The 25,798-nt window shown below is 41.1% G+C and overlaps 1 protein-coding gene across 11 annotated transcripts in view; it reads right to left on the bottom strand.

Moving 5' to 3' along the window:
• Positions 1-25,798, bottom strand: part of LOC115133259 (lysine-specific demethylase 5A-like) — an 88,135-nt gene that overhangs the window by 4,930 nt on the left and 57,407 nt on the right. For 9 of the 11 annotated variants that reach the window (XM_029666308.2, XM_065021771.1, XM_029666310.2 and 6 more), the window contains 7 exons: positions 19,350-19,506; positions 10,987-11,166; positions 9,059-9,622; positions 2,607-2,765; positions 2,231-2,359; positions 1,582-1,726; positions 1,116-1,336 (listed from right to left, as the gene is read on the bottom strand). In XM_029666308.2, coding sequence (XP_029522168.2) covers positions 1,116-1,336; positions 1,582-1,726; positions 2,231-2,359; positions 2,607-2,765; positions 9,059-9,622; positions 10,987-11,166; positions 19,350-19,506 — 1,555 coding nt within the window. The remainder of the gene's footprint in view (positions 1-1,115; positions 1,337-1,581; positions 1,727-2,230; positions 2,360-2,606; positions 2,766-9,058; positions 9,623-10,986; positions 11,167-19,349; positions 19,507-25,798) is intronic. The other 2 variants (XM_065021775.1, XM_029666309.2) reach the window with 1 other exon arrangement.

Consider the following 25,798-nt stretch of genomic DNA (forward strand, 5'->3'; position numbering starts at 1 on the left):
GAGCAAATGAGGTGAGAAGGGAGGTAAAGGCAAAAAAGGCCATGGTGGCAAAGTAAATACAATATAGCAAGTAAAACACTGGAATGGTAGTTTTGCAATGGAAGAATGTGCAAAGTAGAAATAAAAATAATGGGGTGCAAAGGAGCAAAATAAATAAATCAATTAAATACAGTTTGGAAAGAGGTAGTTGTTTGGGCTAAATTATAGGTGGGCTATGTACAGGTGCAGTAATCTGTGAGCTGCTCTGACAGTTGGTGCTTAAAGCTAGTGAGGGAGATAAGTGTTTCCGGTTTCAGAGATACATGACAGGTGAGTATGCAGGCCATGGAAGATCTGGGACGTTTTCAGCTCCTAGGATGTGGACAGATCCTTGCAACATGGGGCCGTGCATTATCATGCTGAAACATGAGGTGATGGTGGTGGATTAATTGTACAACAATGGGCCTAAGGATCTCGTCAGTCTCTCTGTGCATTCAAATTGCCATTGATAAAATGCAATTGCGTTCATTGTCCGTAGCTTATGCCTGCCCATACAATAACCCCATCGCCACTATGGGGCACTCTGTTCACAATATTGACATCAGCTAACCGCTCACCCACACGAAACCATATTGTCATCAAACAGTTGAAACCGGGATTCATCAGCGAAAAGCACACTTCTCCAGCATGCCAGTGGCATTCGAAGGTGAGCATTTGACCATTGAAGTTGGTTACGACGCCAAACTGCAGTCAAGTCAAGACCCTTGTGAGGATGACAAGCATGCAGATGAGCTTCCCTGAGACGGCTTCTGACATTTTGTGCAGAAATTCTTTGGTTGTGCGGTTGTGGTAAAGAAATGAACATTAAATTCTCTGGCACAACTCTGGTGGACAGTCCTGCAGACATCATGCCATTTGCGTGCTCCCTCAAAACTTGAGACATCTGTGGCATTGTGTTGTGTGACAAAACTGCACATTATACTGGCCTTTTATTGTCCCCAGCACTAGGTGCACCTGTGTAATGATCATGCTTTTTAAATCAGCTTCTTGGTATGCCACACCTGTCACTTTACATGTTGCATTTATATTTTTGTTCAGTATAAAAATAAGTGTATAAACCAATGCCTCTCTCCTACCTCCATGACCTGTAGGAACCTCTCCTCAGAGGGAGGGTGTGTGGCCTCCAGGATCCTCCAGATGTGCTGGGTCTCGTCCAGGGACACCTCTAGCAGGTCCCCCACCATCATCAGCTCCTCCAACTGGGCCTTGGCCGGGGGGGACAGCTCCAGCACAGGGGGCTCCAGGGAGCGAGGCACCAGGGGCGTCTTCCTGGGCTGCTTCCTGGGGGTACTCTGGTCTGGAGGTTAGAGGGGGAGAATGATTCAATCAACCAATGAAAACACACATTTACTCAATATCTACATGTATAGTTTAATGTAAGTAACTTGAAATTCTCATTTCTAAATAAGGTCCCAAAGACAATACACACAAGGAAACAATACTCCAGAACATAAAATTAATGACACATTTATAAATTACTATTTTTAAGTATAACAGGGAGAGAGAGTTTGCATAGCCATAGATTATAATGCCATGTCTTACTCTGAGGGCAGGACTTGGATGCAGAGGAGTAGGCGTGTTCAGCGCAGAAAGAGGGTGTGGTGGGCCACATGTGACTGACTACTTCCTCTGACTTGACAGGGATCTCCTCATCACAAAACAGGTACGGCTTCACTTCACCTGGGTCCTGACACACACACACACACACACACACACACACACGCGAGGCAGAGAGCTCGAGTGACAGCGAGAAAGTGGGGCAGGTGAGGACAATGCTAGAAAAGCAGGATTTGCTAAGTGCTGTGTCTTTGCATGAGATGTATTGAATAGCAATGTTTTACTGGCTTTGTTACTACTTCTGTTGAAACATTGCCTATAGAATAATAGCAGCTATACAGTAGTATTTGGTTTTATTTTAATTGATTCAACAGGTGTTTTCGATATTTAAAACTTGAATACTTGAGAAAACTCTCCATTGGCCATGTTAAGTTCATGTTTGAAGTATCCCTATATTTCTGTTATTACGGGCTATCACTCTGTTATTAGTGCACCTGCGCAGGAGTCACGGGGTTGATGAACCTGGCCTGAGTGAAATGGCGACCATGTAGTGTGCTAATATGGTTTAGTAAACGCTGTTAAACTGGAACCTTGTCGTGGTGTAATTTCGAGATAACAAGCCACACCACAGTACCTTCATGTCGTAGCCATATGTTTCCCTGATGTCCTCGTCAGAGTCCGTCTCCTCGTCATCGTAGTCGACAGACTGGCGTGGTGACGCTGCCCTGCTGAACCCTGCCTGCTGGAACGTCTGGATGTGACCCTATGGAGAACAGACGTCACAGTCATTCTGTTACTTCTCATCAGTAGTAATAACACTACCTTGGAACCAATCTCTGTTTTTCGCTCTCGAATGCACTGAACAAATAAGGAAGAGAAGGAGATGAGAGGAGGAGACGAGAGCCATATAGAGAGATAACGGCCAACTTTTACACTGGACGCCATGTTAGCGCCTACAAACTCTATACATGGATTGCTCTTAGTAGCATATGATAGCAGTAATCTCTTACCTGCAGGTCAGGGTTTGCGGCAGCCTTCTGCAGCTCGGCGTTGATGATCTTCTCGGTCTTCTCCCGGGCAGCCTGTTCTACCATCCTCTGACTGAGCACCGACAGCTTGGCCAGGGCCGAGGACAGCTCGTTTGTAGCCAGGGCCTGCCTGGCGCGGTCCTGCAAGTAGAGAGGAGTTTGATTAATCGATTCCATTAATGAGTTATAAGTTAAAATAAACAAGACTTTTGTTTGACTCAGAATATGTGGCTTTTCACCCTTGCACATACACTTCTTACTATGTTTTGCAAAATTTGATTTATCGAACCTAGCAACCATCAAATAATTGATTCTGAAAACTTGTGAACACATCCCTACCTGTAGTGGTGCAAAGTACTTAAGTAAAAATACTTTAAAGTACATTTGAGTTGTTTGGGTTATCTGTACTTTACTGTTTATATTTTGGACAACTTTTACTTCACTTACATTCCTAAAGAAAATAATGTACTTTTTACTCCATATATTTTCCTGACACCCTTGTTTCATGTTGAATGATTAGTAGGACAGGAAAATTGTACAATTCACACACTTTTCAAGAGAACATCCCTTGTCATCCCTACTGCCTCTGATCTGGCAGTCTCACAAATGCTTTTTTGTAAATGAGTTGGAGTGTGCTATCGGTAAATTTAATTTTGATTTTTTAATTTTACCTTTATTTAACCAGGCAAGTCAGTTGAGAACAAATTCTTATTTTCAATGACGGCCTAGGAACAGTGGGTTAACTACCTGTTCAGGGGCAGAACGACAGATTAGTACCATGTCAGCTCGGGGGTTTGAACTTGCAACCTTCCGGTTCCTAGTCCAACTCTCTAACCACTAGGCTACGCTGCCGCCCCTAAATAACAACAAAAAAACAAGAAAATGATGCCGCCTGGTTTGCTTAATATAAGGAAAGTGAAATAATGTATACTTTTGATACCTAAGTACACTACCCGTCAAAGGTTTTAGAACACCTACTCATTCAAGGGTTATTTTATTTTTGCTATTTTCTACATTGTACAATAATAGTGAAGAAATCCAAACTATGAAATAGCACATATGGAATCATGTAGTACCTAAAAAAGTATTAAATAAATCAAAACATATTTTACATTTGAGATTCTTCAAATAGCCACACTTTGCCTTGATGACAGCTTTGCACACTTGGCATTCTCTAGACCAGCTTCAACTGGAATTATTTTCCAACAGTCTTGAAGGAGTTCCCACATATGCTGAGCACTTGCTGGCTGCTTTTCCTTCACTCTGTGGTCCAACTCATCCCAAACCATCTCAATTGGGTTGAAGTCGGGTGATTGTGGAGGCCAGGTCATCTGATGAGGCACTCCATCACGCTCCTTCTTGGTCAAATAGCCTTTAAACAGCCTGGAAGTGTGTTGGGTCATTGAAAAATAAAAGGGCAGTCCCACTAAGTGCAAACCAGATGGGATGGCATATCGCTGCAAAATGCTGTGGTAGCCATGCTGGTTAAGTGTGCCTTGAATTCTAAATAAATCACTGACAGTGTCACCAGGAAAGCACCCCCACACCATAACACCTCCTAAATGCTTCACATGGGAAATACACATTCAGAGATCATCCTTTCACCCAGATCGCGTCTCACACGGCAGTGTGTGAGACACGGCAGTTGGATCCAAAAATCTCCAATTTGGACTCCAGACCAATTCGACCACGAAGGCCTGATTCACAGTCTCCTCGGAACAGTTGATGTGTCTGTTACTTGAACTCTGAAGAATTTATTTGGGCTGCAATTTCTGAGGCTGGTAACTTTAATGAACTTGTCCTCTGCAGCATAGGTCTTCCATTCCTGTGGCATTCCTCATGAGAGCCAGTTTCATCATAGTGCTTGGTGGTTTTTGAAACTGCACTTGAAGAAACTTTCAAAGTTCTTGAAATTTTCCACATGGACTGACCTTCTTTTCTTCAAGTAATGGACTGTCATTTCTCTTTGCTTATTTGAGCTGTTCTTGCCATAGGGACTTTTTATTTTACCAAATAGGGTCATCTTATACCTTGTCACAACACAACTGACTGGCTCAAACGCATTAAGGAAAGAAATTCCTTTTAAGAAGTCACACCTGTTAATTGAAATGCATTCCAGGTGACTACCTCATGAAGCTGGTTGAGAGAATGCCAAGAGTGTGCAAAGCTGTCATCAAGGCAAAGGGAGGCTACTTTGAAGAATCTCAAATATTAAATATATTTTGATTTGTTTAACCTCTCTTGGGAAGGGGGAGGTATTTTCACCTCCGGATGAAAAGCGTGCCCAAATTAAACTGCCTGCTACTCAGGCCCATAAGCTAGGATATGCATATAATTAGTAGCTTTGGATAGAAAACACTAAAGTTACCAAAACTGTTAAAATAATGTCTGTGAGTGTAACAGAACTGATATGGCAGGCGAAAACCTGAGGAAAATCCAACCAGGAAGTACTATTATTTTGAAAGGCTGTTTTTCCATTGAAAGCTTTTGAATGTTTCTGCTAACTTTTATTGTACTTCAAAATAAAAAAAAGTGTTTGGACTTGTGCCCGCGCCTTGTGCATTTGAATTACTGGACTAAACGCGTGAACAAAAAGGAGGTTTTTGGTCATAAAGAGGGACATTATCGAACAAAACAAACATTTATTGTCTAACATGGAGACCTGGGAGTGCCACCAGATGAAGATCATAGGTAAGTGATTAACTTTAACGCTATTTCTGACTTTTGTGACACCTCTCCTTGGTTGGAAAATGGCTGTATGGTTTTCTATGGCTAGGCGCTGACCTAACATAATCGCAAAGTGTGCTTTCGCCTTAAAGGCTTTTTGAAATCTGACACAGCGGTTGCATTAAGGAGAAGTATATCTTGAATTGTATGTTTAACACTTGTATCTTTTATCAATGTTTATGATGAGTATTTCTGTAATTTGTTGTGGTTCTCTGCACTTTCACCAGATGTTTGTTTGAGACAATGCATTTCTGAACATAACGCACCCATTTCAAATGAGGTCTTTGGACATAAAGATGAACAACATCGAACAAAACACACATTTATTGCGTAACATGAAGTCCTGTGAGTGCCATCTGATGAAGATCAAAGGTTTGTGATGAATTTAATCGCTATTTCTGACTTTTGTGAGCCCTCTCCTTGGCTGGAAAATGGCTGTATGGTTTTCTGTGACTAGGTGCTGACCTAACATAATCGTTTGGTGTGCTTTCGCCGTAAAGCCTATTTGAAATCGGACACTGTGGCTGGATTTACAAGAAGTTTATCTTTAAAACAGTGTATAATTCTTGTATGTTTGAGCAATTTGAATTATGGCATTTCTGTTGTTTTGAATTTGGCGCCCTGCAACTTCACTGGCTGTTGTCGAGGTGGGACGCTAGCTTGTACCAGACAGGTTGACACTTCTTTGGTTACTACATTTATTTATTAATTTTACCTTTATTTAACTTGGCAAGGGAGTTAACCTCTCTGCGCACGGAACCTGCTAGCTGGCTGAAATTCCACAACATACGGTGATCGCTACATAAATAGTCATATTAAACATTAATGAAAATACAAGTGCCTCACATGTATCGAAAGCCTAGAATCTTGCTAATCCAACTGCGTTGTCAGATTTAAAAAACTATTTACTGCGAAAGAATGCGATGCGATTATCTGAGCATAGAGCCCCGTAATTATTATTATTTTTTAACCAGCACAGGGGTAACAATCACAAACTGCATTAAAATAAATCATTTACCTTTGGCGATCTTCGTCTGTTTGCAATTCCAATGCTCATCGTTACACAATGAATGATCTTTTGTTTGATAAAATAGGCTATAAAAACTTAACACAAAACATTTTGTGAACCGCTTGTGTAGTGATATCCGTCTCATTCCATTTTCGACGACACATTCCAGGTAAATCACCCACACAGAACGTGACTTTTCCAGTCATGTTTGGTTTCACTGCAATCAACTGGTTTGTTTGTAACACAATCAAACCTGATGGGCCATTTCGCCGGACGTATTGACTGAAAGAAACCGATTTGAAGACAACAAGTAATAACATCATTGTGCACCAATGATTTGCCCGCTGTTTCATTGATTGACTGTCTTTTAATCCAATGACCACTGATCGTCTTGAAATCTAGCTGAGTAGATAGCCAATGAGCTGGGCTAAACGGCAATACGCCATGTTTATGTGTTGCAAGACCAACCCATGTAGTAAGCTCCAGCTTAAAGAGAGTCATGCGCTATTGAATTTTCATACCGGAAGAAGCTACGCATATTACGCACTGCATTGTTTGGTGAATGCACAGATTCAGCTGTTTATCTATCAATCATTATGGTGACTGAGTCAGGGAAAGCTAAATCTAAGTCGAGATATACAGATGTACACACAACTTTAGAATAAATTGATTGTGAAGGTGAGACAAGAGATTGTTGTAGGACGCTTCATTTAGCGATTGTGGAGGAATATTTTTTGAACGGGAGAGGACATCGTTTTGGACTGGTAAGTTCTTATCATGCTAATGCCCTTGTTTGAAATTAATAATATAAAATATTATTTGTGATTTTTTATTTATTTTAGAAGCAGAATATAAACATTTAATGTCATGAAATGTGAGATGCGCGTGTCTGCCGCCCCACCCCAACCCACATGATATAGCCTATTTGAGGCTGTTGAGGAGAGGGCAGGACCACAACAATGGCCAAAGTGAAATGGAGACAGTAGATCTAGCTGGTCTGTCATAATATAATAGAGACAGTAGATCTAGCTGAAATGTCATAATATAAAAGAGACAGTAGATCTAGCAGGTCATAATAATATAATAATATATTCAACCTTCAACTCTCTATATATATCAGCTTATTATACCGGTTGATACAGGGCTCATATGTGAAACTATTCTAACTGAACATTTTCTTTCACAGTGACACTAACTCAGAATGGGAGTCTTATCCGGTGTCCTGTGTGAATTTAATTATGCTCTCTCTAATTCTCTCTTTCTCTTTCTCAGAGGACCTGAGCCGTAGGACCATGTGTCAGTACTACCTGGCATGATGACTCCTTGCTGTCCCCAGTCCACCTGGCCTTGCCGCTGTTCCAGTTTCAACTGTTCTGCCTGCGGCTATGGAACCCTAAACTGTTCCATTTTTACTCTTGAGGTGCTGTCCTGTTGCACCCTCTACAACCACTGTGATCTCCACCCGGCACAGCCAGAAGAGGACTGGCCACCCCTCATAGCCTGGTTCCTCTCTAGGTTTCTTCCTAGGTTTTTGCCTTTCTAGGGAGTTTTTCCTAGCCACCGTGCTTCTACACCTGCATTGCTTGCTGTTTGGGGTTTTAGGCTGGGGCTATATAAATAGATTTGATAGAGGACTGAGGGTCATCCAAATATTGAAAGTGTGTAAATAGTTACCTATGTTATTTTGTAAATGTGTTAATTTTTCCATATTTTTTAATAAATATTTCCCCCCCATTTTCTTTTTTTTGGGGGGAGGGGGGTGTTAGAATACCATTTTGGCATTTTGTATATAGTTATTTGTTTCAAAATGTATACCTTCACTAATTTGGCCACTTGGGTACATTTGGGCTATTTGTGTGGGACACCTGGGTGACTTCATGATAAATGTCATGTAAGCACACTCATTTTGGAAGTTATCATTCTGAAACTTTGCACAAGTACGGTTGCCCTCTTATATTTTTCACTGAAATTGTCCCCATCATCCTATCTGAATGTTTGTTTTATCTTGTTCATTTTAAAGATGATCGAAAAAGAAAAAACATGTTTTTTCCCATTGTTTTATCTAAACCAGATCTATTGTGTGTTATTCTCCTACATTCAATTCACAATTACACAAACTTCAGAGTGTTTTCTTTCAAATGGTACCAAGATTATGCATATCCTTGGTTCTGTGCCTGAGCTACAGGCTGTTAGATTTGGGTATGTCTTCAGGCGGAAATTGCACAAAGTAGGGGGGGAGTTGCAAGAGGTTTTAAGAACAATTTCTTATTTTCAATGACGGCCTCGGAACAGTGGGTTAACAGCCTATTCAGGGGCAGAACGACACCTTGTACCTTGTCAGCTAACCTTCCAGTTACTAGTCCAACACTAACCACTAGGCTACCCTGCCACTACATGATTACATATGTGTTATTTCATAGTTTTGATGTATTCACTATTATTCTACAATGCAGAAACTAGTAAATATAAAGAAAATGCTTGAATGAGCAGGTGTTCTAAAACTTTTGACAAGTAGTGTATATTTGAGCAATTAAAATATACTTTTGATACTTAAGTATATGTCAAATTAAATACTTTCAGACTTTTAATCAAGTAGTATTTTACTGGTTGACTCACTTGTACTTGAGTCATTTTCTATTAAGGCATCTTTACTTTTACTCAAGTATAACAACTGAGTACTTTTTCCACAACTGCCTACCTGCCAGCCCATGGCCCTCTCCGTCAGGCACTGTAGGGCCTCCCCTTCAGGCAGACGCACCGGCAGCTTCTGGAGGGACACCAGGAGAGACAGGATGGTCTCCAGACGCGGGCGACGTGACCGCTGGCATAACGGGCACAGGAATTTGGCCTCCTTGCTGTTGCCTTGGCACCCGGCCGAGCCCATGAGCTTCTTCTGCGAGCCCGCTTTCGGTAATGGCACGCAGGCTCCGTGGAACCAGTCTTTGCACAGTTCACACTGCAACATAAACCCGCTGGCAGTTTTACGACACAGACAGAACTTGACCTCCTCGATGCGGTCAGACATGGCCATCTTAGCCAGGTTGGCAGCTCGGAGGGAGTGGATGGCCTCAACTTCTTTCTGCTCCTTGGATTTGAATGCCGCTACAACGATGGCCGGGTCACAGGCATCTTCATAACTCTCGTCAAGGTCGCTGAGACCCTCCAGGTCCAGACCCCTCTCCTTCTCAAGGAGCTCCTTGACTCGTCTGCGTTTTCTCTTGCTGTTGCCGTAGATACCAATATCCACACGCGGACTAAGGACCTAAGGAGAGACAACACACAGAGAATAGAGATTAGCACACATGCTATCTAACTACTAGTCCTATGATAATATTGGTCCTATTCTACCTACAGTATAGACAGATGGAATTCACAACAATCTGCATATGGTGGTCCGCCAACTTCTACACCATTCTACATAGCTTAACCTGTTGCTTCTACCCTCTACTTTTTTGAACATTCTGTTAAAAATCGCGCAACATTTCAGCGCCCTGCTACTCATGCCAGGAATATAGTATATGCATTTGCTTAGTCTGTGTGGATAGAAAACACTCAGACGTTTATAAAACTGGTTAAATCACTGCTGTGGCTTTACCAGAACGGCATTTACATCGAAAAGCACAGGAAAAACTGATCACTGAAAATGGGAAAATATATCCATGCGCTACTTGAACCCATTGATAAAGGTGAACCACAATTAATTGACTGAGGTTGCAGTACCTACAGCTTCCACACGGTGTCTAGAGTCTTGTCATTTCCCTTCGAGTTTTTTCTTGGTCAAACACATGCAAGGCACCGTATTTCTTCAGGTCTAGGACCGGATATTTTCGTTGAGTTTCTAGCCGGACATTTTTCGAGACGGACAGCTAATGATCTTTACATCGCCTCCTGATGAATTTTATCGCTTATTAACGTTTACTAATACCTAAAGTTGCATTACAAACGTATTTGAAGTGTTTTGTGAAAGTTTATCGTCGACTTTTTGAATTTTAAAAAATGACGTTACGTTTTGAAAACGCTGTTTTTTTCGTTTATCACACAGTCTACATATAACGATATCTTGGCTTTATATGGACCGATTTAATCGAAATAAAGACCCAATAGTGTTTATGGGACATCTAGGAGTGCCAACAAAGAAGATGGTGAAAGTTAATGACTGTTTTCTATTTTATTGTGCGGTTTGTGTAACGCCGAAATGCTAATTATTTTGTTTACGTCCCCTGCGTGGCTTTTGTGTTGTAGTGTATTGGTGCATGCTATCAGATAATAGCTTCTCATGCTTTCGCCGAAAAGCATTTTAAAAATCTGACTTGTTGCCTGGATTCACAACGAGTGTAGCTTTAATTCGATACCCTGCATGTGTATTTTAATGAACGTTTGAGTTTTAACTAATACTATTAGCATTTAGCGTAGCGCATTTGCATTTCCAGAGCTCTAGTTGGGACGCAAGCGTCTCAGGTAGAAGCAAGAGGTTAAGCAAATATATCATATTGCACTCTGGGGTCAGCATAGTCTGAAAGGGTTGCTTGGTTAGAAAAATCTTTCAAACCACCATCACAGCGACATATACTCATCCATGATTTCCCAATGCCTAGGTACAACCCAACCCAGGGTATTATTTCTTACCTGTAGCAGGGTGTAGGTTGAGTTCTTCTTGAGGAAGGTGCGTGCAGTCCTCTCCCTCCAGGCGCGGGCTGAGGCCACCTGGGATTCGACCTGAGGCAGGGGGTCCAGCCGGACGGGGATGGAGCGACCCCTCGCCAGCAGGCTCTCCAGCTGCTCCAGGTAGGCATAGTTACTGCCACACTGAAGGCAGTGAGACATATGGGGGAAACATACAAGGAAATTAATCATTATCATCAAAAAAAAAAAAAAGTAATGCATCGCACAGTATGACCCTTCCCATTCACATGTATCATTCATGTTCTAACAACAAGATAAATGACAAACCTATCTAGTAACAATAACCATGTTCCCAACCAACTATTTAAATGCAAGTCAATTTCCGGTTGGATAAAAAATTCAAAACTCACGACAGGCCTGATGGAAACAGTATCATTGCCTGTAAACTTTCCAAATGTCGACAGAACATAAATACACTAGACGGGATAATTGTTTTGTCGGTAAAATAGATAAATGGGACAAATTCAGTGGAAATGCTGTCACAGTAAATAATATGGTTCTGTGGTCCTCCCACTATGACTTGGAAAAGTATGCACACTGCAAAGTTAATTTATTTAATCTGTAGAATAATAATGAACTTCAGAGGGTGGTGAAAGTCCACAGTGATGAGCTTGATGCTTCTTTCCAATAAATATTGAGGGTCTTCATTTTATGCTGGTGGCATGATCTGAGCTTGGCTGTCAAATAAAAATGATCTCGCTCTTATCCATAACCTCATCATAAAGCCTACCCTCTGCTCTGTATCTGCGAGCTGTTGACAAGAGAGCACGTGCCAAAAAACAGATGGGGCACATTTGCTGTTTCTCTCAGACTTTGTGGCAAAACCATTGACAGCATTAAAAATTGGGATGGAAACACATCGCAGATCAGATTTTTTATTAGGTACAGTTGAAGTCGGAAGTTTACATACAGTTAGGTTGGATTCATTAAAACTCGTTTTTCAACCACTCCACAAATTTCTTGTTAAAACCTCGTGACTAGGGGGCAGTATTTTCATTTTTGGAAAAATAACGTTCCCAAAGTAAACGGGATATTTTGTCAGGACAAGATGCTAGAATATGCATATAATTGACAGTTTAGGATAGAAAACACTAACGTTTCCAAAACTGTCAAAATATTGTCTGTGAGTATAACAGAACTGATATTGCAGGCGAAAGCCTGAGAAAAATCCAATCCGGAAGTGCCTCATGTTTTGAAAGCTCTGCGTTCCAATGCGTCCCTATTGAGCAGTGAATGGGCTATCAACCAGATAACTTTTTCAATGTATTCCCCAAGGTGTCTACAGCATTGTGACATAGTTTTACGCCTATATGTTGAAGAATACCTGTAATCAGCTACATTGTGTAAGTGGTCACCTGATGGCTCTCAGAGTGATTCTCGCGTAAAATACAGGAGGTAGCCATTTTTCCACCCGGTCTTACTGAAAAAAGCTGTCCCGGTTGATATATTATGAATATATATTTAAAAAACACCCCAAAAAATTCTAGTAATATTTATGTACGTTGCGTTATGCTAATTAGTGTCAGTCGATGATTACGCTCCCGGATCCGGGATGGGGTGTCACTAGAGGTTAACAAACTATAGTTTTGGCAAGTCGGTTAGGACATCTACTTTGTGCATGACAAGTAATTCTTCCAACAATTGTTTACAGACAGATTATTTCACTGTATCACAATTCCAGTGGGTCAGAAGTTAACATTCACTAAGTTGACTGTGCCTTTAAACAGCTTGGAAAATTTCAGAAAATTATGTCATGGCTTTTGAAGCTTCTGATAGGCTAATTGACATCATTTGAGTCAATTGGAGGTGTACCTGTGGATGTATTTCAAGGCCTACCTTCAAACTCAGTGCCTCTTTGCTTGACACCATGGGAAAATCTAAATAAATCAGCCAAGACCTCAGAAATATAATTGAATCCTACAGACGAAGAGCCATATATGTGACATAAAAAAAAAGAATGAAAAATCATTATTGGACACCCTTTTTCTATAGTGAACCGGTTTCACAAGCTTTCCACGCGCTAATTAACAATAATTTTAAATTTAAAAATAGGCTCTCGTGGAATAACCGTTTATGTGCACCACTCAGAATGGACGGACAAGCGCACAACCTTTCTGTTGCTGATGAAAATCGCAGAAATGTGGGAAAGAAACTAAAATAATGGAAAGACAGGCAAAGGAAGATCTTACGGGATGCGGGAAAACCCTATACAAATCGTAAGGGTCAAGAAAAAAACGGGGAAAAGCTGTCCAAAAGAGGTATGTGGAAGAACCGTATATCAAACAATCAAGCTAGCTAGCTATAGAGTACAGTAACTAACATGTATGTTCTGGGTTGTCTAATTTGTAACTATAGAGAAAACATATTAGCTAAAGTCTTTGGCTACTAACTCATACATTATCGTTACAAATGTTATTGCTAGATTATAGAAGAAACATAGCTAGCTACTTTTTCTCCATCCACCGGATGATTCGACATGGCTACAGTAGCTAGCTAGTTACACTGTATCCTGCAGGGAAGAGCGTGTTCCACGACGTGCAGAAAGGATTGTGGAAAGTTGACTGATGAGCGCAAGCTGCATCTGTTCAACAGTTTCTACACGGTCGCATACGAGAAACAACAAGCGTTGATTCTCTCTGGCTTAGAACAGGTTAGAAATAAGACAAAACGCCTATTATTATAATAGCTATATTGAACACTTGCATAGTTAAACTTTGACAGTAATGATACGTACATTAACATTAACTCTAAAAGTGCAGTGTTACACAATGGTGCAATACAAACTCATTCTGTGTATAGATTGGGAGTGTGTGAAAGATGGAGATCCTGATCAAGCAATATCCTGAATGTGCTACAGTATATTAAATTCTGAATTCATCATTGTCAATTTTTATTGCAGCATGAGGTGAAGCGGAGACGTAAACCTGAGGAGAACAAATGACGGAAACAAACCTTCAAATACCATGTACAGCAAGCAGGCCAGAGATTGAATGTGTGCAAGGTCACTTTCATGTCTATGTTCCAGCTAACCAACAGCAGTCTTCAGGCAAGTGAAAATATGAATTAATGTCTATATGAATATCAATTACAAACCTATTGTATTCTCTGTACTAGTTTTTAATAACCTGCTAATTGAAATGTAATTGTTTTGGTCAGGTTATTCAGGAAAAGTTAGCTGAGGCAGGTGAGGTTGCAGGGTCTCCAGATCAGGCTACTGAGGCTAGGTCTCCTTTAGAAGATGGAAGAGGGAAGCAATAGCAATAGGTAATGCGCAATGGATTCCAGCCTGGATTATTTCACTATATCAGTACTCTAAACAAACTTCTAAACATTAACATAGTATCGAATGGATGAATAGCGAATTCTGAAACAAAAATATACAAATGTTTATTACTTTTAAACAAAATGATGGTAACTAAGCTGTCCAACTACCACCTGAGCATTGAGGAGTGAGTGCCAATTACCTTCCCGGACAGCACTGGCCTAATTCTCGCCTCACTACAGGACCCCCCGGCCACAAACGGCAATGGCGTGACCGGGATTTGTACCCCGGTTATAGCGACACAGTTGCACTCTAAGACAGGTCCCTAGACCATTGAGAGAATACAAGTTTAACAACATCTTGTTGTCTCCTTACAGGCCACATCGGATACATGCTACAGTGAAAGAGGGCATCAAGGAGCACATTCCATCTTTCCCAAGAACCCAGAACCACTACTCTCGGATGAAGGGGGATGTACACAGAGAATACCTCAGCCCTGATCTGAATTTGTTGCTGATGATATTTGAAGCAAAACCATTCAAGGTGATGGGGATGCAATGTGAAGACTTCAGGCACCTCCCTGATTCTGTCCTCAAGCGACCAGCTGGACTACAGATCACCTCAGTGAGGTGGTTAAAAGTCACAGGTATTGCACAGAGAATAGTTTACTAACATCCCATCAACATGCAACATGTTGTTCTAACAATAAAATATCCTAATGCTTGACTGTTTATTGATGTCAGGAACTTAAAATGTTTCTGTTCTAATTTCAGTTGAGGATCCTTGGAATCTGTACGCCAGACAGAGCCACAGTCTATTTGAGGGATTGAAATCGTGGCTGATCTCCAAACCAAAACAAGGAGCTACACCTCAACCTCCCTATTTTGCAAGCCACTACGCTAGAGCATTGGAGTCCTCTGCCCATCAAAAAAAACAAGTACCAAGTTCTGATGACCATGCTGAACTACTTGCCAGCTGCATCACGCTCTTTTTATAAATCACTGCAGAGTGAATAATTTGTTGTTAAACCAAGCTACATAATTAACCATAATTAATCCCCTGAACCTGTATAGTGTGTTGAATCTGAATACATTTCAGAAGACATGTCACCCCTATTGTAGGAAATTAAATGTATAGGTGTTTTCTATGTGAATCAATTTGTGTATGATTTGAACCAGCACAATATATTGAATTAATTTAATTTTAAGATGTTCTTCCTAGTGTAGAAAATGTTATGTACAATGTGTTCTGTTGATAATTATTTTGTGTGTGATCATTTGAACCTTTTTTAATCTGAATTAATTAAAAACAAATAAGTCATCACATACAGTATGTGAGTATTCATTTGATCTTGATTGCCTTTTTTTATTCATTACAATATACAGTACTGTCACCACATTTAGCATAAACTCTAAGCAGTTAATACTTATTTACTGCTGTCACCTCAGTACAGAAGGACATTTCTTGCCTTTAGCATGGGTTTAACGCAATTCAAAACTTAATTGCTGATCATAGTGTTAAACGCAAAGAGAATGGTTTTCTGAACGTTTTGTAATATTGACCTTAGGGACCTGCATATTGGTACATCACATTGATCCATATTTGATATTTACAAGTTGTGCTTGTTTTGATTGAATTAATTTAATTGTATTCTATTTTTGTAGTTATTCTATGGTATGTTCACATTGAGGGCTTCATTTTAAATGAGACTAAGATTTCATGACACAACTTTTAAGAAAAGTCATTAGTGCTAAAGTTGATAGAGCACCTTTAAATGAACCTCTATACAAATGAATTAACTACATATTGCATTTAAGTTATTTACATGAAGGGCATTTGTACTTGAAAGTACTTAAAACATCATATCAGGTGTTAAAAAAGGACATCTTACAAGAGTCATGCAAAATGTCACATATACTGTTCTTCCACAAACTGAAATCATCACTGGAGATATACTGTTCTTCCACATTCTACAAATTAAAACAGCAATAAAAAAAATATTTTTTGAAATAACAAAAACATCAATTGTTATTGGAAGATATGGGTATGGTGAATTATTTGTCAACCATAAAACACCTAATGTGGTTCACACAATTAATAATATAAAAATAACTGATTATCTTAAAATGGAAAAAATGTCACATATATGGTTCTTCATCTGTAGGATTCAATTGTAGACCTCCACAAGTCTGGTTCATCCTTGGTAGCAAATTCCAAACACCTGAAGGTACCACGTTCATCTGTACAAACACTAGTACACAGTACACAGTATAAACCCCATGGTACCATGCAGAGTTCATACCTCTCAGGAAGGAGACGCATTCTGTCTCCTAGAGATGAACGTACTATGGTGCGAAAAGCGCAAATCAATCCCAGAACAGCAGCAAAGGATCTTGTGAAGATGCTGGAGGAAACAGGCACAAAGGTATCTATATCCACAGTAAAATGAGTCCTACATCGACATAACCTGAAAGGTCACTCAGCAAGGAAAAAGCCACTGCTCCAAAAACGCCATAAAAAAAGCCAGACTACGGTTTGCCACTGCACATGGGGACGAAGACCGTACTTTTTGGAGAATTGTCCTCTGGTCTGATGAAACAAAAATAGAACTGTTTGGCCATAATGACCATCGCTATGTTTGGAGGAAAAAGGGGGAGGCTTGCAAGCCGAAGAACACCATCCCAACCGTGAATCACGGGGTGTCAGCATCATGTTGTGGGGGTGCTTTGCTGCAGGAGGGACTGGTGCACTTCACAAAATAGATGGCATCATGAGGTAGGAAAATGATGTGGATTTCGTGAAGCTACATCTCAAGACATCAGTTAAAGCTTGATCGCAAATGGGTCTTCCAAATGGACAATGACCCCAAGCTTACTTCCAAAGTTGTGGCAAAATGGCTCTTAAGTCGACCCTCTACTTTTTCGAACATTCTGTTAAAAATCGCGCAACATTTCAGCGCCCTGCTACTCAGGCCAGGAATATAGTATATGCATATGATTAGTATGTGTGGATAGAAAACACCCAGACGTTTATAAAACTGGTTAAATCACGGCTGTGACTATAACAGAACGTGCGTTTCATCGAAAAGTGCAGGAAAATCTGATCACTGAAAATTGAAAAATATATCCATCCGCCACTTCAACCCATTGTTATAGGCGATCGACATTAAATGGGGCTGAGGTTGCAGTACCTACAGCTTCCACACGATGTCTAGAGTCTTGTCATTTGCTTCGGCTTTGATTCTTGGTCAAACCGACACAAGGGAACCGATTCCCTCCGGTCTCCGACCGGATGTTTTGGTCGAGATTTCTCCGGACATGTTTTTCCAGACGGACACCTATAGAATTTACATCGCCTCCTGATGAATTTTATCGCTTATTAACGTGTTCTAATACCTAAAGTTGCATTACAAAAGTATTTCGAAGTGTTTTGTGAAAGTTTATCGTCAACTTTTTTAATTGTAAAAAACGACGTTACGTTATGAAACGCTATTTTTTTTCATTTATCACAGTCTTCATAGATCGATATATAGGCTATATATGGACCGATTTAATCGGAAAAAAAGACCCAATAGTGATTATGGGACATTGTAAGTCGCTCTGGATAAGAGCGTCTGCTAAATGACTTAAATGTAAATGTAAATCTAGGAGTGCCAACAAAGAAGATGGTCAAAGGTAATGAATGTTTTATATTTTATTGTGCGGTTTGTGTAGCGCCGAATATGCTAATTATTTTGTTTACGTCCCCTGCGGGTCTTTTGGGGTGTTACATGCTATCAGATAATAGCTTCTCATGCTTTCGCCGAAAAGCATTTTAAAAATCTGACTTGTTGCCTGGATTCACAACGAGTGTAGCTTTAATTCAATACCCTGCATGTGTATTTTAATGAACGTTTGAGTTTTAACTAATACTATTAGCATTTAGCGTAGCGCATTTGCATTTCCAGAGCTCTAGATGGGACGCCTGCGTGCCAGGTAGGAGGAAGAGGTTAAGGACAACAAAGTCAAGGTATTGGAGTGGCCATCACAAAGCCCTGACCTCAATACTATTGAAAATGTGTGGGCAGAACTGAAAAAGCGTGTATGAGCAAGGAGGCCTACAAACCTGACTCAGTTACACCGGCTCGGTCAGGAGAAATGGGCCAAAATTCACCCAACTTATTGTGGGAAACTTCTGACCCACTGGGAATGTGATGAAAGAAATGAAAGCTGAAATAAATCACTCTCTCTACTCTTATTCTGACATTTCACATTCTTAAAATAAAGTGGTGATCCTAACTGACCTAAGACAGGGAATTTTTACTAGGATTAAATGTTAGGAATTGTGAAAAACTGAGTTTAAATGTATTTGGCTAAGGTGTGTGTAAACTTCCGACTTCAACTGTGAAAAAGTTGTGCTTTTTATTTGCACTACGTCATTAAGCACAGCTTTTGACTCCCAAGAAGCCAGTTTGCTGGAAAGAGACCTTTGCTGGTAAAATGTGCATATATTTTGGTGTTCCAATATTAGAATATTAGTCGTCGTCCCCCAAATCCGTGATATCCAATTGATAGTTACAGTCTTGTCTCATCGCTGCAACTCCTGTACGGACTTCGTACAGCTGGCGACCGAAGTCAGTCGCTAGAGTGCGATGGGACAAGGAAATCCCGGCTGGGCAAACCCTCCCCTAAACCCGACGATACTGGGCCAATTGTGTGCCGCCTCACGGTTCTCCCTGTCACGGGCAGCCGGCTTCGGTTGCTCGCACACCCCCATCGCTTCAGAGTATATTACTCGCTAATGTCCAGTCCCTAGTTAACAAGGATCAAACCCAGGGCTGTAGTAAGGCCTCAAGAACTGCAACTGCAGTGCCACTGGGGATGCCCCCGCTTTAAAATCTTTCGATAAATTGATGGAAACATAGCTAATGTAAGCTTCTAACAAATGATCATTCCATTGCGTATAAACAGAGCCGAGCGCATCAAAGACAAATATTGAGAGATGCCCGTCTATCCTGTAGCTACATCTATATACATCACAAATTGAATCTATAATTAGTAATTACCGTGCGACGCGACACTACCTGAATGGCATCCACCTTGGCACTCCACTCCTTGGCCTTGTGCAGAGCATCTCGGAGGGCCAGGACGTTGGGCAGGTAGGCTGGTATGTTCCTGGCCTCTATCATGATGGTCTCCAGGGTTAGCATGCTGTGCCGAGGCCTGGGGGAGGAAAGCGACAAGAAATAATGGATTTAGAGAAATTCATCATCTCACAGTTACAGGCATCCTTTGATGCAATATGCTAAACAGGAATTGGATTTGCTCAACATTTTTGCGAAGGTGTACCCTATTGAACACGACCCAAGCATATGACAGCAAAGCTAAAGGCATATGCTGTAAACGAGAGAGGGCATGTATTATATGTATTGATATGTATTATTTCTTACATTGTTAGCCCAGAAAGTGTTGTGTGTTATTATATACAGCCGGGAAGAACTATTGGATACCAGAGAGACGTCAACTTACCGGCACTACGACTAGGAATACGACTTTCCCAAATCAGTGCCTTTGTCTGCATCTCCCAGGGCATTTGAACTGATTCAAGAGGCCGACCCAAAACAACACAGACAGAGGAGAGGGTGCCGGAGCGGTCTTCTTGTGAGGCTTCGGTTGCTCGCACACCCCCATCGCTTCAGAGTATATTACTCGCACACCACCCACCGCTTCAGAGTATATTACTCGCTCATGTCCAGTCCCTAGTTAACAAGGTCAACGAAATTAGGGCAAGAGTTCCTTTCCAAAGAGATATCCGGGATTTTAACACTGTTTCACAGAGACATGGCCAGCTGGAGACATGCCGTCGGAGTCCGTACAGCCAACGGGATTTTCAGTGCATCGCGCATATCGATTGCAGTACACAAGTGAGTAACATACTCGATCACCGCTACACTAACTTCCGTAATACATAAAGGCCCTCCCCCGCCATCCTTTTGGCAAATCTGACCATGAGTCCATTGGGAAGCACCCGTGCTTAGGTCTATTCAACGCTGGTCTGACCAATCAGATTCCACGCTTCAAGATTGCTTTAATCACATGGACTGGGATATGTTCTGGGTAGCCTCAGATAACAACATTGACGTATACGCTGTCTCGGTGAGCGAGTTTATAAGGAAGTGTATAAGAGATGTTATACCCACTGTGACTATTAAAACCTTCCCGAACCAGAAACCGTGGATTGATGGAACTGGAAAATGGCTGAATACAAACAGTATAGTTAGTCCCTGCGTAAGGCAATAATAAAACAAGCAAAGAGTCCGTATAGAGACGAAGTGGAGTTGCAATTCAATGCCTAAAACACGAGATGTATGTGGCAGGGTTCACAATCACGGATACAAAAAAAACAAGCCCCGTCGTGGGCATCGACATCTTGCTCCCAGACAAATTAAAACGACTTCGTTGCACGCTTTGAAGACAATACAGTGCCACCGACACAGCCCGCTACCAAAGACTGTGGGCACTCCTACATTAATAAAAAAATGTGTTAACTCTCGCAAGGCAGCCGGCCCAGACCGCATCCCTAGCCGCATCCTCAGAGCATGCGCAGACCAGTCTGTTGTCCCCACATGCTTCAAGATGGGAACAGGAACAATGGCCAAGAAAGCTAAGTGAACTAAATGACTATCGCCCCGTAGCACTCACTTCTTTCATCATGATCACTTCCACCCTACCTTTCACACCACTACAATTTGCTTAAAGCCCCAATAAGTCCACAGACGATGCAATCGCCATCACACTGAACACTGCCCTATCCCATCTGGACAAGAGGAATACCTATGTAAGAATGCTGTTCATTGACTATAGCTCAGCACTCAACACCACAGTACCCTCCAAACTCATCATTAAGCTCGAGAGCCTGGGTCTCGACCCCGCCCTGTGCAACTGGATCCTGGACTTCCTGATAGTCCGCCCCCAGGTGGTGAAGGTAGGAAACAACATATCCACTCCGCTGATCCTCAATACTGGGGCACCACAAGGGTGTGTTCCCAGCCCTCTCCTGTACTCCCTGTTCACCCACGACTGCGTAGCGAAGCACGCCTCCAACTGAATCATCAGGTTTGCAGACGACACTACAGTGGTAGACCTGATTACCAACAACGACGAGACAGCCTACAGGGAGGTGGTGAGGGCACTTGGAGGGCGGTGTGAGGAAAATAACCTCGCACTCAATGTCAGCAAAACAAAAAGAGATGATCGTGGACTTCAGGAAATCGCGGAGGGAGCATCCCCCATATCCACATCGACAGTAGTGGAGAAGGAGGAAAGTTAAGTTCCTCGGCGTACACATCACGGAGAAACTGAAATGGTCCACGCACACAGTCAGTGTGGTGAAGAAGGTGCAACAGCGCCTCTTCAACCTCAAGAGGCTGACATTTTTTGGGCTTGTCACCCAAAACCGTGACAAACTTTTACAGATGCACAATCGAGAGCTTCCTATCGGGCTGTATCACAGCCTGGTACGGCAACTGCACCATCAACAATAGCAGGGCTCTCCAGAGGGTAGTGCGAGTCTGCACAACACATCTCCTGGGACAAACTACCTGCCCATCCCGGACACCTACAACACATGTCAATGGAAGGTAAAAAAGATTATCAAGGACAATAACCACTCGAGCCACTACCTGTTCACCCCACTTCCATCCAGACGGCAAGGTCAGTACAGGTGCTTCAAAGCTGGGACAGAGCAATAGAAGCTGTTTTTCAATCTCAAGGCCATCAAATTGTTAAACAGCCAGACCTAGCACAGAGGCGGCTGCCAACCTACAGACTTAATATCATTGGCCACTTTAATAATGCCATTTTAAGAATGTAGATATTACATCTCACATTACTCATCTCATATGTACACTACTGTCCAAAAGTTTGGGGTGACTTAGAAATGTCCTTGTTTTTGAAAGAAAAGCACATTTTTTGCCCATTAAAATATCAAATTGATCAGAAATACAGTGTAGACATTGTTAATGTTGTAAATGACTATTGCAGCTGGAAACAGATTTGATGGAATATCTACATTGGAGTACAGAGGCCCATTATCAGAAACCATCACTCCTGTGTTCCAATGGCACGTTGTGTTAGCTAATTCAAGTTTATCATTTTAAAAGACTAATTGATCATTAGAAAACCTTTTTGCAATTATGTTAGCACAGCTGAAAACTGTTGTCCTGATTAAAGAAGAAATAAAACTGGCCTTCTTTAGACTAGTTGAGTATCTGGAGCATCAGCGTTTGGGGCTTTGATTACAGGCTCAAAATGCCCAGAAACATAGAACTTTCTTCTGAAACTCAGTCTATTCTTGTTCTGAGAAACGAAGGCTAGTCCATGCGAGAAATTGCCAAGAAACTGAAGATCTAGTACAACGCAGTGTACTTCTCCCTTCACAGAACAGCACAAACTGGCTCTAACCAGAATAGAAAGAGTGGGAGGCCCGGTGCACAACTGAGCAAGAGGACAAGTACATTAGTGTCTCTCGTTTGAGAAACAGACGGCTCACAAGTCCTCAACTGGCAGCTTGATAAAATAGTTCCCGCAAAACACCAGTCTCAATGTCAACAGTAAAGACGTGACTCCGGGATGCTGGCCTTCTAGGCAGAGTTGCAAAGAAAAAGCCATATCTCAGACTGGCCAAAAAAAAGAAAAGATGGGCAAAATAACACAAGACACTGGACAGAAGAAGATAGGAAAAAAGTGTCATGCTCTGACAAATCTAAGTTGAGGTGTTGGGATCACAAAGTAGAACATTTGTGAGACGCAGAAAACAATGAAGATGCTAGAGGAGTGCAAGACGCCATCTGTCAAGCATGGTGGAGGCAATGTGACGTCTGGGGGTGGTAAAGTGGGAGATTTGTACAGGGTAAAAGGGATCTTGAAGAAGGCCATCACTACATTTTGCAACGCCATGCCATACCCTGTGGATGGCGCTTAATTGGAGCCAATTTCCTCCTACAACAGGACAACCGTTCCAAACTACACAATAACTATTTAGGGAAGAAGCAGTCAGCTGCTATTCTGTCTATTATGGAGTGGCCAGAACAGTCACTGGATCTCAACCCTGTTGAGGGAGCAGCTTGATCGTAAGAAGTTCCCATCAAGCTAATCGAATTTGTGGGTGGTGCTTCAGGAAGCATGGGGTGAAATCTCTTCAGATTACTTCAACAAATTTGACAACTAGAATGCCAAAGGTCTGCAAGGCTGAAATTGCTGCAAACGGAGGATTCTTTGATGAAAGCAAAGTTTGAAGGACACTATTATATCAATTAAAAATCATTATTTATAACCTTGCCAACGTCTTGACTATATTTCCTATTCATTTTGCAACTCATTTCATATATGTTTTCATGGAAAACAAGGGCATTTCTAAGTGAACCCAAACTTTTGAATGGTAGTGTAAATCAGAGATCGAATGGCCGATAAATTAAGGCCGATTAATTAGGGCCGATTTCAAGTTTTAATAACAATCGGAAATCGGTATTTTTGAGCGCCGATTAAAAAAATATATATATAATATATATATATATATATATATACACACGCCTTTATTTAAACTAGGCAAGTCAGTTAAGAACACATTCTTATTTCAAATGACGGCCTAGGAACGGTGGGTTAATTGCCTCTTTCAGGGGCAGAATAACAGATTTTCACCTTGTCAGCTCGGGGGATTTATTTAATCTTTATTTAACCAGGAAGGACTCATTGAGATTAAAATCTCTTTTTCAAGAGCGCCCTGGCCAAGATAGGCAGCACCAAGTCATTACAAAAAAATTACAGACAGGCAACATGAAAAACAACAAGTAATCGTGTAAAACCCATTGAATTCACAAGAGTATATCACAGCAAATTAAAAACATTGACAGGTCAGAGAATCAGCCTCAAAATCCTTCATCAGTGATTTAAAAACACCAATCGAGACAAGTTCTTCCAGTTTAAAAGTATTTTGTAAGGTGTTCCAAGACGATGGCGCAGAGTACATAAAAGCCCTTTTACCAAATTCAGTTCGGACATTTGGAATAGTTAGCAGGATAAAGTCCAGCGTACGAAGAGAGTACCCACCACATTTCTGAACAATAAAAATGCACAAATAAAAAAGGTAGTAAACCCCAATGGCTTTGTAAATAAAAGTATACCAGTGACTTAGCCTACGAGTGACTAGAGAAAGCCAGCCAACCCTGGTATTCAAAGTGCAGTGGTGCGTAAGAGTTTTGCAGTTTAAAATAAATCGCAAAGTGCCATGGTAAAGAGTGTCAATTGATCTCAAACACTGAGCGGAAGCATTAATATATAAAATATCCCCATAGTCTAGTAAAGCCATAAATGTAGCTGATACTAGCCTCCTTATGGCTTCAAAAGAAAAACAGGCCTTATTCCAAAAATAAAATCCCAATTTCAGCTTCATTTTTTTTGTAAGTTGTTGAATATGCAATTTAAAAGAGGCCGTCATCAATTAAAATTCCAAGATATTTATATGAGGTTACAACCTCAATCTCCTTGCCCTGACAGGTAGTAATAGGTGAAAGGTTCATAGGTCTATTTCTTGCATTAGAAAACACCATTCGTTTAGTTCCCAGTATTGAGGATAAGCTTCAATTGACACAAGGTATGTTAAACAGTATAAAAAGCAGTTTGCATGTTCTGGAAAGCTTTTGTAAGAGACGAGGCACAACAGTAAATAACAGTATCATCAGCATAAAAATGAAGTTGTGCATTTGACATTTTTGTCTAAATCATTTATATAAATAGTGAATAAGAGAGGACCAAGTACAGAGCCTTGGGGCACACCATTCAAGACAGACAATTTCACAGACATAAGCCCACCAAATTGAGTGCACTGAGTTCTATCAGACAGATAGTTAGCAAACCATGCAACTGCATGCTCCGAAAGACCTACACTCGACAATCTCTGCCTTAGTATAGCATGATCAACTGTATCAAAAGCCTTAGAGAGATCAATAAAAAGTGACACAGTGCTGTTTTTTGTCAATGGCTTCAGCGATATCATTTAAAAACTTCATGGCTGCTGTAATTGTGCTATGCTTCTTCCTGAAGCCCCATTGGTACATTAATAAAATAGAGTTAGTAAATAACAACTCTTTTAGCTGTTCACTTACAAGGGGTTCAAGTATTTTCACCAGGGGTGACAACTTTGAGATTGGCCTATAATTATTTAAAATAGTTGGATCTCCCCTTTTTACTTTTTTTTCACTTTTGGATGAATTGGTGCCCAAATTGAAAGGCCTCCTACTCTGTCCCAGATGATAATATATGCATATTATTATTATTAGTATTGGATAGAAAACACTCTGAAGTTTCTAAAACTGTTTGAATTATGTCTGCGAGTATAACAGAACTCATATGGCAGGCAAACTTCCAAACAGGAAGTGAGAATTCTGAAAAGGGTCGATGTGAAAGTCATCGCCTATTCAATTCCCTGTAATTTATGGATCTGTTTGCACTTCATACG

This window comes from Oncorhynchus nerka, linkage group LG8, assembly GCF_034236695.1.
Source record: "Oncorhynchus nerka isolate Pitt River linkage group LG8, Oner_Uvic_2.0, whole genome shotgun sequence".
Lineage (NCBI taxonomy): Eukaryota > Metazoa > Chordata > Actinopteri > Salmoniformes > Salmonidae > Oncorhynchus > Oncorhynchus nerka.